Source organism: Hibiscus syriacus, unplaced genomic scaffold (genome assembly GCF_006381635.1).
Source record: "Hibiscus syriacus cultivar Baekdansim isolate YM2019G1 unplaced genomic scaffold, ASM638163v2 tig00110299_pilon, whole genome shotgun sequence".
NCBI lineage: Eukaryota > Viridiplantae > Streptophyta > Magnoliopsida > Malvales > Malvaceae > Hibiscus > Hibiscus syriacus.
The window spans coordinates 1,088,371-1,104,582 of NW_024062668.1; the positions used below are offsets into that span (position 1 = coordinate 1,088,371).

General features: G+C 38.2%; 1 protein-coding gene across 1 annotated transcript; it reads right to left on the reverse strand.

Moving 5' to 3' along the window:
- Positions 1–1,521: 1,521 nt before the first annotated feature.
- Positions 1,522–15,366, reverse strand: LOC120116531 (bifunctional dethiobiotin synthetase/7,8-diamino-pelargonic acid aminotransferase, mitochondrial-like). Its single transcript, XM_039136999.1, is given in 16 exon segments — positions 1,522–1,785; positions 2,151–2,263; positions 2,674–2,829; positions 3,363–3,494; positions 3,575–3,708; positions 3,921–4,067; positions 4,199–4,233; positions 4,235–4,312; positions 4,607–4,701; positions 5,622–5,770; positions 6,098–6,218; positions 13,387–13,467; positions 13,647–13,908; positions 14,079–14,249; positions 14,585–15,236; positions 15,239–15,366. Coding segments are annotated over 16 exon segments (2,562 nt in total). The 5' UTR covers positions 15,279–15,366; the 3' UTR covers positions 1,522–1,589.
- Between the last annotated feature and the right edge of the window lie 846 nt (positions 15,367–16,212).

Genomic DNA, 16,212 nt, shown 5'->3' on the forward strand with positions numbered 1-16,212 from the left:
AAGGGGTAAATATTCGTTAAGTATATAAACTATCAGTTTTGATCTTTTTAGTACTTAAACTTTAAACTTTTTCAAAAACATACCTAATATGTAATTTTTATTTCATTTTAGTACCTCGTTATTAAACTTAACGAATTTAGCATCTAAATTATCAGATTTTGTCTATGTCTAAACTTTAATCTTTTAAAATTTAACATTAAATTTTGAACGGGATATCAAAATGAAACAAAAATTAAGCCTTTTAACAACGAGATAATAAAATGAAATAAAAACTAAATTTCAGATATAATTTTAAAAAAATTAAAAGTTTAGATACTAAAACGGATCAAAACTGATAGTTTATATACTTAAATGCGTAATTTACCCAGAAAAGTCAGCAGCCTTTTTTTATTTGGATGTTGGGGACTTTTCAACCTTTTCCTACTGGTTTTTCTTTCATCTCTTGTTCTTTCTTGGAGTTGATCGGTCACATGTGTTAATTTGTCCTATACCGTTGCCAGACTTGCTATAAGCATATTTCTCTTTAACTCTTCATTTTATAATTGATATAAATGTTAAGGGTAACTATTTTAGTGCAATTTCTTAATTCCACACTTTAATACATCAAAAATATATTTATAACAAAATTCAATTACGGCAAGCGTATGAATGTGTTCTACTAACTTATTATCAATATATCACCATTTTACATTTACATATTATATATAATAAATTTTTTTGATATAAAAATAAATAGATAAGTTTATTTTCAAAAATATATATAATCGAATTAAAATTAAAATTGTATGTGTACTTCTACATCAGAATCAGATTTTTTGAAAGTATAATTACACAAAATAAAAATTTATATATTACATTACACATACTATCAATGTTCACGTGTTGTTTTGATACTTGTCCCTGTATATAATTATAACTTGGATAAATTACGCATTTAGCATCTAAACTATAAATTTTAATTCATTTTAGTACATAAACTTTTAATGTTTTTTCAAGATCATGCCAAACATTTAATTTTTATTTCTTTTTGGTAACCCATCGTTAAAAACTTAACAAGTTTAGTACCTAAACTATTAATTTTAATCCGTTTTGGTATCTAAACTTTCAAAAAAAAATCAAAACTTAACGTTAAATTTTGAACGGGATACTAAAATGAAACAAAGACTAAACTTTATGTATAATTTTGAAACTTTAGAAAGTTTAGGTACTAAAACAGATCAAAACTGATAGTTTGGGTACTAAACAAATAATTTACCCTTATAACTAAAAATGACACCTTTGCCACGCCAATACACTATGAATGATGAATTACTTTTGACTATAGAAGTTTAATCCAATTTTGCAATTGCAACCTATTTCAGCGCAAAAGCAATAATAAAAAGACACCAAATATGTTCAAATTTTTGAAAAGAAAATGTTATAACAAAGACAGATACTAAAGGTGTTCAAACTTTATGGCAGGCTCAAATGCCATGGACGGCATAAAAATCATATTAATATTAATAATGTCAATAAAAAGTTTCATTTGGGAATTCATATCAGAAAATAGCTACATATAGGCTATAGGAAAAAGAGAAGTTCGATACCAGTTAAACGATTTCCATCTTTGGTTTGACCTGGGTGAATTCTTCAAGCTTTGTGTAGAGTTTGAGGAGTTGCTGGGTGCAGAATGCAGGGGATGTGCAGGGACCAGACATGACATAGATGACGTTTCCTAAGGGTCGGCAGTAGATGCCGTCTTCCCGGAGCATCTGAACCAGAGATCTTGCATATAGAGATGCATACCTGTAGAAGAAAAAATAGGAAAAAAGGATCAGTACACCATTAGGATCATGTCTAGAGCCTGGAACTAAGATCCACAGAGTTCTTCCGGTTTTGGGAATGAAATTTTAGGATAACCTCAAACTCAATCATCATTCATCAATGTCATGGAATTTCCAGGATGGTCTTGATTTACTAGGAAATAAGTATGTACAACAAGGATTAAGCTATTGTCTTTCATGGAAAGGGTTTAGCATTCTAAAACATCTAGTTTCCGCTTGTTCAAATTCTGAAGCAAATTATAGTTTTTAAAGAACTACAAACTAGACAAGTAGGATAGTGTTCCGGACAATTAAATAAGACAAAAAAAAAGTTAGAAATAAACATACCCACCATCAGAACCATCTGCTTGTAGTTCTAGAGCGAAAAGAGTTCCCAGTGCGACCACCCTTGATACAGAAGGATGCAATGAGATCTGTTGCACGAGTTCTGCATCCCATAGCTGCAAGAATTTGAGCCGAAGTGTGAGAACATATGATTAAAAAACATATGCCTCAGTAATTTCACCACGCACGGTTGGGGGAAAAAAGATTCTAATTTGCTATAAACTTTATTTTTAAGAACATTTGGAGCTTAAACCATTTTTTCCCTCGATTTCAATTTAACTGCATTGATATGTCCAACAGTCGGTCCTTGTTTCTTAAAGGAAAATTTCGAAAGAAAGGTCATTCAAAAGCCCTAGAAAATCGACAAGTAAAAGATAATATGAGGAATTGCCAACCATAAGAGGATACCATAAATGTTCTACGCTGCTAGAAAGTTTCTCACCTTCGTATCCATCTTAGAATATAGAAAGGTATGGAAAATAAACTTGTAAAAGGTTAAAAAGAAAAAGATAAAATTTTAACCTACCTCCCTAAGCAAAATTTTCTGCAAAATTTTCTGAGAATTTTTAGATGTGATGTTAAGGTTTGTAATTGGATCTTTGAACCATTTAATAGATCGAGCAGCTGCTGTGCACCCCATTGCATGTGCCGAATATGAGTGTCCATGCAAAAGAGCCTTAAGCTGAAAGCAACAAAACCACATAAATTAAAGAGCTCTGCTTATACTATCATCATAATACAAATAAATACAAGGATTATGGCTAAATGTGGATGCTTTGCAATATAATTAGTGTTTCTCCCACCAGAAACAATCTGAATCTGCTAACTATAAAAAATCCAAACAATACTGATAAGAATCTTATCGAAATCAGCTACCTAGTCAGCTTTCAATCCAAGTTTCACATACAGACTCCCAGGCTAATGTTAAATGAGGAAATACAATCACAAAGGACAAATTCTTGTGAAATGTACGACTTTTAGGCTTTCATCGTTCTAAACATGATGCACCTTTATTTATTTATTAAACAATTATGTAAAAGCTACCTACACCACTCCAAATACTGAAATTAGTATTGACCAAGAGGTCACCACTACCAGTTTTTCATTGACATGCTATTAATTTCCCCTGAAATGCTGTCTTTATCAATGTCACTATATTTCTAGTTCCTAATTAAATGCCAATATTTCTGAAGACATTAAATAACTATATAATACCTTTGAATCTGCGGTAAATGAATCGAAAACAGCATCAGTTGCTAGTGTGGTAGCTAAAGAGATGATCCCCCCTGTCATGAGCTTAGCAAAGCAGGCTATATCTGGTACACAACCAAGCAGTTCTGCTGCAGCCTTGCCATGAAAGAGTGATTAACAGCAACATGATTTTCCAACAAAACAGAAATAAAAAAATCCAATTCAAAATGACAAACCTCTACTCCTAATCGCCAGAAACCCGTAAAGACCTCATCGAAGATTACTGGAATTTTACAGTGCTGACTCTCATTGACAAGCATCCTCTGGAAAAGCGGATCAACCATATGCATTCCTCCAGCACCTTGGATAACTATAGAACAATCCAATCATTTTGTGAGGTTAAACGTCATATGAATAGAAAATTATGGATTAGGTAAGATTAAGCGGAAACTCTTGCTTTGAATCAAAACAATAGTTGTAAAGATAAAAAAAGGAACCATAAATTCTCAACTGATGAGGAAAAAAAACTAGTCAAACAAAAAATAATTTCAAACAGTAAAATTAAAGAAATATATTTCTTGCCTGGCTCTATAATTAAGGCTCCTATTAGCTTAGTCCCAGATAATGTTGAATACTGAGATAATTGCTGAGAAATATACGATGAATACAAGCCAGCAAGATTTGTGTTGTCCCTGCTCTTAAGGAATATTTCATCACGAGACCTGAAGGCTGCCACAACCACAAGATATATTAGGAAATAATACCTTAATGGTATTGATAACTCAATACCTCCCACCCTCAGCTTCTTTTTTCTTTTTCTTTTTTTTTGGGGGGGGGGGGGGTAAGGGAGGGGAAGTTACTAATATCTTCTTGTTCCAGAGTTCCAGAATGAAACTTCAGGAAGTGAAAGGGTCCATTTGCCATTGTGCATAAACACAGTTGGAGGATCTAGAAAAAGTCCTCTTCCTGTATACCTGTCGAATTCAGAATATTGCTTCTTAAACATTGGACATACCCATAATTCTATCGCATATGGTATATATAATATTTTCTGCTGAGTTTCATAATTCCTTCCTGCATGTATAGCGATGCTTTTGAAGCATGAAAAGAAATGTATTGAAAATCAAACTAAAATAGGCAATTGGGTTTTTGGTTAAAGATCCAACCAGGCAATGGAAGTACTTTCCAAAGAATAATGCTTCCATTACGAATACCCATAAATATGAAAACAATGACAAACGTGCTTTTACAGAAAAAAAATATCATACCATGGCTGCTGCAGGAATCCAGTATAAGATGATGGTGCCTGTGCTTCCATTGCACCCAAAGTATCACCATGATAAGATCCCTGACGAGCTAGTACCTGAAATAAGGCCATTTCAGTTACTATTTCTGCAACAGAAAATAAAAATAACAAGTCTTGAATATGTTGATTTTTTTTGGGGGGGGGGGGGGTGCATGTAAAAAGGAGAAAAATAGAAAACATGGCTGAAACCCAAAGCCAATTTTTTTTTTTAATTAATCAGGGAATAATCCTAAATAGAGCACAACAATGTAGCGTGATCCATATAACTTCCTCCAGGTGGTGGAAAGGTTTATTTTACATATATATACAGAATGTAGGTAATGCCAGAAGAATTACCATCAGGGTACATGAAGCACGCACTTAGAAAAGATTAAGAGCTGCTACTAACATTTTCCTTGCTCTTGTTAGCAAAAGTTTCAGTGTCACGTGCAAGAATGCATTCAAGATACAACTGCAGTGAAGAATAGTACAGCCACTGTTTTGGCCAAATGATTGCCGAATACAAACAGGCACTTATATATACGACACATGCATACAAATGATACAGACCAGATGCATAATGTCATGCATGGACACATATCCTGTGAACATGCAGGCAAAAAGACAATACTTAGGAGTTCAAAAAATCAAAAAAAGGGAACACAACTACATTGAATGCTACCTTTTATAACAAACAAATTCACCCGCCTTTGTACCTAAAATTAACCAAATAACCCTCTCCAATCTCCATCATGCACCTCAAAATTTTGTTTAAAATATTTAAGTATTAATTGGAGACCCCTGTCAGCAGCAAACCAAAAGAAAACTAAAAAATATATGATTTAGATCAGGAAAGAGAAGGGAGATAATGTTCCAGACATGCACTAATACATTCAGCAGAATTGCTTCACTCTACATGCTACAAGCCATTCTAACATTAGCTATTGGAAAAATGCATGATATACATAGTCAAGGCACCAAAACATAGAAAAACCCACCATTAGCTCGTGGCAACTTTCAGTTGGGCTATTCTTCAATAGCTCTGGAAAAATTCCATGATCAGAAGAAAATTTTCGAAATGCCATCTTCAGAGCAATTTCAATTGCTGTGGAACCATTATCTGAAAAGTACACCCGAGTGGCCCAACCTACAGAAAAGAATCCTAACTCCTATGAATTTATTGCAATTAAAAAAAAACATTCAAACAAAATTAAAAAGGTAGGAAACATCCGTGCACCAAATTCTCATACCTTTATCAAACCAAAGAAAAGAGATCAACAAATATGAGCTCTTTACAACCGTTTATAGGTAAATATATATATTGACAGCTATCATCAGCTTCTTTCCTTTATTTTATTTACACTTTTCAAAGAAAAAATGTGGAAAGTGATAGGCAATGTTCTCAGATGAACCAATAATGTATAAGATGAGAGAAGCGAAGCCAATAATTATCTAAGAGAAGCAGAGTATGTACCTTTCCCCACACCATCAAGCAAAAGTTCTGCACATTCCAAAGCTGGCTCATACACATTCTCAGGGAACATTACATGCCCAAATCTTGCAGCAGCATAACCCATATCTCTTGCAAGTTCAGTCTGAAACCACCTAAATGAATTACCGCATTAAAGAAAATTTTCAGACAGCTGACAGCTGCAAAGTAGATATAGTAGATTACACCTGATGCCTGGTAAAGAATTAAGCTATGTTACTCAAACTCAAGTGTGAGTATTGGATTAAATTATGTGTCTAGCACAGTTGTGTTCAATCTTTCTAAGTATTTTATGTAACTGGAGGATCCTTGAAGGGGCATATCCCCATATCAATGAAAACAAGTTGATAACAAGCTTTAAGTATTACTCCCCCTCAACTTGAAGTTTAAGGAATGAAGGGTCAAGGAACAGGAGAGCGAGTGAAGGGTTCCAAGTTTGGAGATGAGTGGACGCCTTTCATAGATAACTTAAGTATAAGGGTAACGAGAGGTGCTCTGAGGGAATTTTTCAACAACTACGGAGAGGTGAGACAGGTCTTTATTCCGAGAAGTATCAGGAACCCCAGGTATAAGGATTTCATCTTTGCTTTTGTGAGATTTGCTTCTAAGTCAGACTTGGACACTTGTATAAGGAGAACGAACAATGCAAAGATGATGGGCGTAACATTAAGGTTTCGAGAGCAAAGTTTAACAGGTACTCACAGGAAGTTTTTACAAAAAGGAGGGGGAAGACTTTGGGCAAGAGGTTGGGAGATCCTCTGGTCTCGGTAAATAGAATGAAATGATGGCTGGAGAAGGGAAGGGATTCCAGGTCATTTGCGGATGTTTTGGTAGGGAAAGAGGAGATGGTAAATGGTGATGAGTTAGAACGTCAAAAGGAAACGGTTCAGGAGGCGGGTCCGACGGCATCACTGGGTCTGAATGAAGAAGCCGAACAGGTGGAGGTTAGGGAGAAGGATTCAAACGTGCTGGGTTTTCAGATTCCTTCTGAGGATGTGGAATGGATTGAGCGTTCTCTAGCTGGGCTTACCAGAGAGAATTACGACCTGGATCTAGTTCAAAGTGCACTAGAAGAAGAAGGGATCAATGCAAAGCTTGCAAAATGGGGTAATTCGCAGAACTCATGTATTCTAATATTCAGTTCGAAAAGTGAGATGGAGGAAGCGTGGGAGGAAAAGGATGATGGCTGGGATTACTGGTTCAAATACATTGCTCCCATCAAAGATGAGTCAGGATATGCTTCAGCTTATTTCACTTGTGTTCTCAAGGGTGTTCCCCTACATTTGTAGCATATAAATTTCTTCTCGGCTCTGGGGAATAAGTGGGGTTCTTTTGTTGAAGTTGATGAGTCCACGAGAGGAATGGAAAACTTCTAATCGGCAAAAATGATAGTTAGGGCGGCTTGTAGATTTGATATACCAGAATCGTTAAATATAAGGTCAAAAGGAAGGTTTTTTGTTATCAAAGTCGAGGTTCCTGAGGATGAGAACATTATGTCGAAAACTGTATCGGAGGTTGGAGGTGGCAATTTTGCTGATGTTTGGGCAACAGATGGGATCGTTGATCAAGAGATCTCTGGTTCGGATGAAGGGGAGGGGTGTGAGAGCGGTGCTCCGGCGAGAGCAGTTATCACAACGGCTAGTCACACTGGTTCGGAGAATGGAAATGATTGCGGCGTTTCGAATTCCATTGAGCTGCGAATTTGGCGGCGGTGGCTACTACTTCTGATGGGATCATAATTCCGTGTGTGCATGGCTTTGGTGAGAATTCCAACATGGGTGGTTTAAACGAAGAGAGGCACCTGGACATGGGTGGGTTAATCGAGTGGTAGTGGGAGTCATAGGGATTGTCAGACATCGTCTGATGAGGTGGAAATCCACTTTCAAACGGGTCTCAATGAAAATGGGCTTCTGTTGCCAGCAGTTGTACTGAATGGGCCGAATAGCACAACGGAGATTGAGGACTTAAGTGGAGAAGAGGAGTTTGGGCAGTTTAGAGTTTTGTCGGGCTGGAGAGACTCTGAAATAGATCGGGTAAATAAGCATGGATCTAATCCAGACGGTGGTTATCGATTGAGCCAAGAAACGGGTTCGGTGGAAATTGTCCCAGATAGTTTTAATTTAGGACTGTCTGCTCAATGTAGTAGTCATATGGGGAACGGAGTGGATATTGGCTCGCAAAGGTTCGAATCTCTGGTGGTACCGGATTATAAGAGGAGGGGAGCGCCAATTCCAAGAGATGTGATAAGGAGAGTAATCAGAGGGTTAACAAGAGATTCTATTGAGGAGATGGATCGTATGGGTTGTGATTCTCATAAGGTCGCGATTGCTGAGGAGATCATTGCGGAGGCAGAGGCGGTGTGGGAAGTTAGTAGTGTTCTTCAAGTGTCTTTCATAGGTGGTAAAGAGGCGGTCACCCAAAGAATTCGAGCGCTAGAGGAGGAGCTTAGGCAGTTTGCCTGAGTGTCGGTAGATGTTTTTTCGAAAAGGTATTTTGTGTTGTATGGATGAATTTTTCGATGGTAACCTGGAATGTTAGGGGTTTTGGTAGAATGGAAAAGCTAAGAGCAGCAAACAAGTTAATTAGTAAGCAGAAGGTAAAAATGCCTTTCTTCCAGGAAACAAAATTGGAGGAAGTTAACTTGGCAGTGTGTAGAAGGATTTAGGGAGCAGGGGATTTCGAATGGGCTTTAAGTGCGGCTGAGGGCACGGCTGGAGGGCTGCTATGTATTTGGGATTCCAAATTCTTTGCAGAAGTGGCAAGGATTGTAACCAGAAGGTTTGTAGCCATTATTGGTTCAATTCCTGGAAAGATTTCGAAATGTGGCTTCATTAATGTGTATGGTCCTTCAACTGATGGGGAGAAGGAGGGGTTTTTCCAGGATTTATTAGATTTGTTGGTGAGCAATTCATTTCCGTGGTGTGTAGGAGGGGACTTCAATGCAATTGTTCTCCCGGACGAGAAAATAGGTGTGTCCTTTAATCGAAGGATTTCCTGTCAATTTGGGGACTTTATTCAGCAAACTGGCTTGGTGGATTTGCCTTTGGTAGGAGGATCGTTTACCAGGTCAAAACGATAGGTCAAATAACATGGAAAAGGAAACCTTTGTAATGTTAGATCGTTTTTTGGCTTCTAACGATTTTTTGATAAATTTCCCTTCTTGCGGGCAGAAGTTACTGCCAAAATCTTTGTCAGACCACATGCAGTGAGTTTAGAAGAGGTAGTGGTTAATTGGGGTCGGAAGCCTTTTCGGTTTTTTAATTTTTGGCTGGAGGACGGTAGCTTTGTTTCATCAATCAAAGCTGCAATTAAAGATGCAGAGCAGGACAATGGTTCCAATAAAATCGGTAAAATTCTGTTTGAGGCCAAGAGAGCAACAAAGAAATGGTCAAAGGAGCAATCTTTTGATTTTAAGGTGGTTATTGGGGATTTGGAACAAAAAAATTAGTACGCTGGATTCAGATCTGCAGGATAAAGGTGAAGATCAAGTTATCACTGCAGAATTAAGAAGGCTTAAATGTAGGCATTGGGAAGAATATAAAAAGGAGGAGATCATGGTTGTAGAAAGCGAGAGTGAGGTGGATTTCGGAAGGGGATCGTAATACTTCTTTCTTTCATAATTATGCTTCAGCCAGAAGATGGGTTAACTCGATCAATTCTCCGCTGGAAAATGGGTCGAGGATTGAGGGTCCTGAAAGTTTGAAGAGGCTGATCTTTAAATATTTTCGAGGGGTATATAATAAGAAGATAGCTCTGGAGGTAGATAAATTGAATCTCCCCTTTTCGAAATTAGATGCTGCTCAGGTAATGCGGCTGGAAAGTAGCTTCACGGAGGAAGAGATTTTTCAAGCTTTAGAGTCCTCTGATGGTAATCGCGCTCCCGGGCCATACGGTTTCAACTTTAACTTCTTCAAGAATTTTTGGCCGGAATTGAAGGAGGGTATTCTAAACTTCTTTGAGGAATTTCATAGTTCTGGGGTAATTGATTAACGTCTGAATCAAGCTTTTATATCCTTAATTCCGAAGAAATTTAATCCCCAGTTTTTGAAAGATTACAGATCGATCAGTTTGGTTGGAGGGGTGTATAAGCTGCTCAGTAAGGTTTTAGCCAGTCGTCTTCGTTTGGTGTTGGGCTCTTTGGTCAGTCCTTCTCAATTTGCTTTCATTCCGGGAAGGCAGATTTTAGATTGTGCCTTGATTGCTAATGAGACGATTGATTCGTTAAGGAAGAGCGGCAGATCGGGAGTAATTTTCAAGGCTGATTTTAGAAAGGCATATGATACAGTAGATTGAATTTTTTTAATGAGGGTTTTGGAGGAGATGGGTTTTGGTGCAAAATGGCGTATGTGGATTCTGGAGTGCATTTCGTCGGCTTATATCTCTGTTCTTGTTAACGGATCTCCTACGAATCATTTTAAATTGGCTAGAGGTCTTCGTCAGGGTTACCCCCTCTCGCCATTACTCTTCAATTTAGTGGGAGAAGCGCTGAGTTTAATGATCCAGAAGGCTGTAAAATGTGGTCTAGAATTGGGTTGTGTAATTGGGAAGAGTCCTTTGGAAATTGAGATTTAGCATCTTCAATACGCAGACGACTTAATCATGTTGTGTGGCACCTCTAAGACTCAAGTTAAGAATATGAAGAGAGTGCTCATAATTTTTGAATTAGCAGCATGTCTTGAATTGAATTTGAAGAAATGTATGATGTTTGGGTTGAATATATATGAGAGTGTGGTTAAGGAGTGGGTAAAAATTATCGGGTGTGCGGCTGGAAAATTCCCTGCTACATATTTAGGCCTTCCTCTTGGGGCAGGTCGGAATTCGGCTAGGTTGTGGATTCCGATGATTGATAGAGTTGAACACAGACTTGCTGGGTGGAAATCTGTCTCTCTATCTTTTGGAGGTAGAATTGCCTTGATTAAATCGATTTTGTCTAACCTCCCCATGTATTTTCTGTCTCTGTTCAAGATATGAGCTTCGGTTTACAAGAAACTCAATGGCTTGTTTTCCAGTTTTTTATGGGGTGGTTCTCAAACAAAGAATCCCATTCATTGGCTGAGTTGGGCTGAAGTGTGCAAACCTATGGATGTCGGAGGCCTAAGCTTTATGGATCTCAAATAGAAAAATTTTGGTCTACTTGGAAAGTGGTGCTGGAGATTTTGTTCTGAGCATAATAGCCCATGGAAATTAGTTTCAATTGCGAAGTATAATCTCGACAAGGAGGCTATTCTTCCGCCCTTTTCGCATACTCGAAGAGCTTCTTTGGTTTGGCGTGGAATCTTTTCTATTTCCATTGGGGAGGAAGTGGGAAAAAGCCTTTAGGAGCTTTTCCAACTTCAAGTCGGAGATGGGGCAGCCATTAAGTTTTAGCATGATAAGTGGATTGGTAATTGCCCATTGAAAGAAATGTCTCCGAGAATTTTTGCATTGACATCGAATAAAGGGGGTCCAATTTCTGATTTCGGGGTTAAAAGTGAGGTTGGGTGGGTTTGAAACACTCAATTTAGAAGGGTTGTCTTTGTTTGGGAAAGGCATCAATGGGAGGGTTTAATGCGTCTCCTTGATGGGTTTGTGAGTTCGTCTTCTCTCATGGATGGGGTCAAATGGTTGGAATCGAGCGATGGAGTTTATTCAGTAAAATCAGCGTCTACCCTTGATTGGCTAAATGGGCAGGCTGGCTTTAATTGGTAAAGGAATGTTTGGTTGGGACTAGCTCCATTTAAAGTAGAAGCTTTCGTTTGGATGGTGCTTCAGAGGAGAGTCCCGGTGAGAGTGGAACTTGAAAAGAGAGGAGTTTTGATGTCGGATTCCCGATGCTCGCTATGCTTGGCTTTCTCGGAATCGGTTGAACACTTGCTTTTCTCTTGTGTCAAAGTTTAGAGAGTACGGGGGAGTTTTTTAACTTTATGGGGTCTTGTTGTTGTTCTTCCAAATAACCCTTTTTGTTTTATGCAGGTTTGGTGTGATTCTCCCCCGGGTATATTATCGTATGGTTTGATTTGAGGATTGTTACCCTTGGCGATGTTATAGTCTATATGGCTTCTAAGGAACGAAGTGGTTTTTAAGGGTAAGAAGTTTGATGGGTTACAGTTGGTGTTCGTAACCAAATACCCTATAGCTTGCTGGCCGAAGGCTAAATTTCCTTCAGCTTCTTTCAGTGCGGATAGTTTGGCAGACGATCTAACAATTGCAAAGGATTTTGCTCTCCTATCGAGGGCTTCGGAAAATCATTTGGATTGGATTCCACCTCCGAATGGAACTTTGAAATTTAATGTAGATGGTTCTATGAGGGCTGATGGAAGCGGAGGAGGAATTGGTGGGATTCTTAGAGACTCGGATGGCTATGTTTTAGCATCCTTTTCGGTTCCAATTGGGGGAGGTTCTCCGGTGCAAGCTGAAATCTTGGCATTAGAGTATGCGATTAATTTTTTTATTGGCTCAGTTTGGTACAAGTCTGCTGCTCTTGTCGTTGAATGTGACTGTGAATTTGTGTTAATTGGGTGAGAAACCCATCGTCTATTCCATCAGAATGGGGAGAGATCCTCCGACCGGTTGCTGAGTCTTTTTTTAGAGAAAATTTCGGTCTGAAGTACATTCCAAGGGTACGTAATGCGGCAGCAGACCAGTTGGCGAAATTTGCTTCAGGTTTTCCCCCTGGCTGAAATGTTTCTTTGATTTTTTGTTGTATAGATGTTTTTCTTGGTTGTAGTGCATGGCTGGATTGTTTTTTGTGTTGATAGGGAACTGTTTAGAAGGGTTTCGTTGATTTTGATTGTACTTGTTGGCTATGTTGTTCCACTGCTCAGGCGCATACTTTTTTCCTCTACTTAGGGTTAGAGAGGTTCTTTAACGAGACCCTGAGTAGTCTGGTATTTACTTTTATGAATAATAAAGTACTATTTTTCAACAACAAAAAACAAGCTTTAAGCATTCAATATGTATATGATCAATGAGCTTTTCAATTTACTTTAAAATTCATATCTTCATACATAATGCCTACTTTTGAGCACTCTATATATCGAGATGAATATGTGAGGGCATTCTAAATAGCAAATTAACCCACTGGAAAGAGAATAAGAAACTCTGTTCCCAAGTCTAAACTTAAGTTTTACAGTTATTTTTTCTTAAACAATCTCTACAAGCAAAAAAATATATAGTGCAAAATGTTTAACAGAGGCCTCAACATTAGGGAAAGTGAGATACTAGACTAAGGGAACAAAATACACCATCAGAGAAAAAGAGAGGGATACAAAGAGAGTAGAAAACATAAAGATAACCTGTAAAGTAGCATCAGGTCCTTGAGTCCACCAACTAGCACATGCATCAAATTGTTGCGTTATGTACTCTTTGTTCCGAACCTGTAATTTAATGTAGAAATGAAAAGCAAGGATTTAATTTTTACATCAGAACCTGGCAATTAACTTTAGAAAGAAAAGCCAAAAAAGCTTTTAGGCTAAAGTGGAAAAATAGAGTATAACACAGAAAATAGAAGTGAGTTGGGCTACTGGTCGTCTTATATCATATGAAATGCACAAACCTTGTACACTGAAAAGTTTTCACCACACCGTGAATCAATGACTGTAACATTAGAAGGTGGTACAAGTTTGTGCTGAGTGAATGGCCACCAGAAAACATCTCCAGCTCTTCTCGGCATCTCATTTAGTTTCCGTGTTCTTTCTAAATAAGCTTCCAGCATTATATCTTTCAAAGAATTAAATACATTGCAAGATTCATCAAACCATTCCATTAGGTCATCTGATGGATCTTGTGGAATGGGTGGCAGCACAAACACAGGCACTCTAGAAAGAATAAAGAATACAAATTAATAACCTATTACATAGCATGACCAAAGAAGATATTGCCTCAACTTTTGACTACTTCTAGTGGTGTACAACAGAAAAAGGAAAGGCTCGGAGTCAAAGTCCCGATGAAGATAAAAAAAAACACACAGTTCAAGAACTTTAACTACCTCGTGCGCAAATATGACATTAATGGTATTTCATTTGCTAGGCCATGATCTTCAATAACAATAGCAACAACATCATAGCCTCGTAGTTTCAAACTCTCATAAGCTGAAATAGTTCCAGATATTCCACCCAACCGCCCATCTCCAACAAGAACACCAGGAAAGCGTAAGGACCTGATTACACATTCAACAAGAAATGCATGAGGATAAATAACGTGTAAGAAGTTAACATTTACAGCCATCAATACAAATATGATCCGATTTTCCAACAAGACGTAAAAATAATTCGCAATCAAAGTGGATTACAACTTTCAGCAGATGATTCTTAAATTCACAATTAATATAAATCCGCCGAAAGTAATTTTCAAATTGACAAACAATTCTAAAAGACATTAAATTGTGTAATTCCAATCTGCTAAGAACTGAAAGGCCTGATTAAGCACAACACTACCTAAAGAATGGATCAAAGGAAATGAACAAGAAACGTCAGAGAAGAATAAAGCGGATACCGATAAAGATCACATTGAAGAGTCCCCGAGGCTCCGGGACTGGCAACCCCACCGGCAGTCTCCACCACACAGAAACCATCTAATTTCCCCCTCTCAACACCATCTTCCAATAACCCTTCCTTCAAACGTCCCTCCACTTTCTTAACCAACTCAGAATCCCCCACCACCGCACCTTCCCTTTCCGCAGCCAAATGCGGAGACAGCGCGCCCTCCCAAGCGTACAGCGTCTCCGAAACCAGCTCTGGAGCTACATTTCCCTCCTCCAAGACCTTCCTCTCCTCGTAAAGCCCCAATTCACACATCTCCCGTGACACGTTACGAGAGAAATCGTTCGGTTTGAATGATTTGGCAGCCGGGAGGGAAGAGAGAAGCACGGAATGGGAGGAAAAGAGGGGGAGCTCGCGCCGGAGAGAAAGAGAAGAGAGCTTTTGGAAAAGGAAGCGGGAGTCGGAGTCGGAGGGGAAGCCGGTTTGGAGAGGTTTGAGGTAGAGAAGCTTTTTGGGGTTGGAAGAGGAAGGGGAGAGGAGGAAGGACGAGGAAATGCCGGTGGAAACTAGGGTTTTGCCGAGGGAGGTGTTGGAGGACCAGATGATGTAAGTTGGGTGGGAGAGTGGGACAGTGAGAGAGGAAAAGGACTGCTGTTGGTGGCGGGGAGGAGGAGGAGACGGAGGTGGTGAGGACGGCGGATGAGCATGGTGGAAAGAGTGTAACAGCAAGTGAAGTGTTTGAAAATTGGAGGTAAAGGATGGTGGGCAATATTCCAGTCCAGCTAACTAGGAGGATTTGGCTCTATCCTCCTAATGCAAACTCAAATCATAGTTAACTTACCCGTTTCTAAATTTTGGCTTATATACGCCAAAACCATTTTAAAATTTAAATTTTTTTAGGACAAAATTTTGTTGCATAGCATATGTAAAATAAAATATTCCTACAAATTTAGAGTTTAACAATTATGTTTGTAGGATATATATCAAAAATTAAATAAATTAAATAAATATTAGGGTAAATTACACCGTTTCTCACTCATTTTATTCTCTCTCCTATTTTCCTCACATAACTTTCGATTGATCAATTTACTCACTGAACTTTACAAATTGAATCATTTTGCTCACTCTATCGTTTTCTCTTTAAACAGCTGATGAATGACATTTATTATTTGTTTAATATAAAATAATTAAAAAAAAGTGATCGGATGCCACCGTTGACTGTTGTGGATGGTGGTCGTTCAATCCTAAAATGGGATGGGTCATTTCGTCTCGACACCTTGAGTTCCAATCCGACCTTCATTTTTTTCGAAACTTGCTCCGAAGTCCGTGAATTTGAAAGTGCGAAAAAACGAAACATTACAGTCCAAATTCAGGGTTTTGTGACAGTTTTCGGTGAAACAACCACTGGATTCGACTCAAGGGGTCGAGACGAACTGACTCATCCCATTTTGGGACTGGACGACCATCGTCAACTGTGGTCGAAATGAAAATAATGTGGTGATCGACAGAGAGAAAATGAAAAGATAAGGAAAATGGTAAATTACACCATGAGTCACTGAACTTTACTTTCTCTCTTATTTTACTCACCAAAATGACTCATTTTCGAGTATATTTGAGTTTTTCAAAACGATGCCGTTTGAT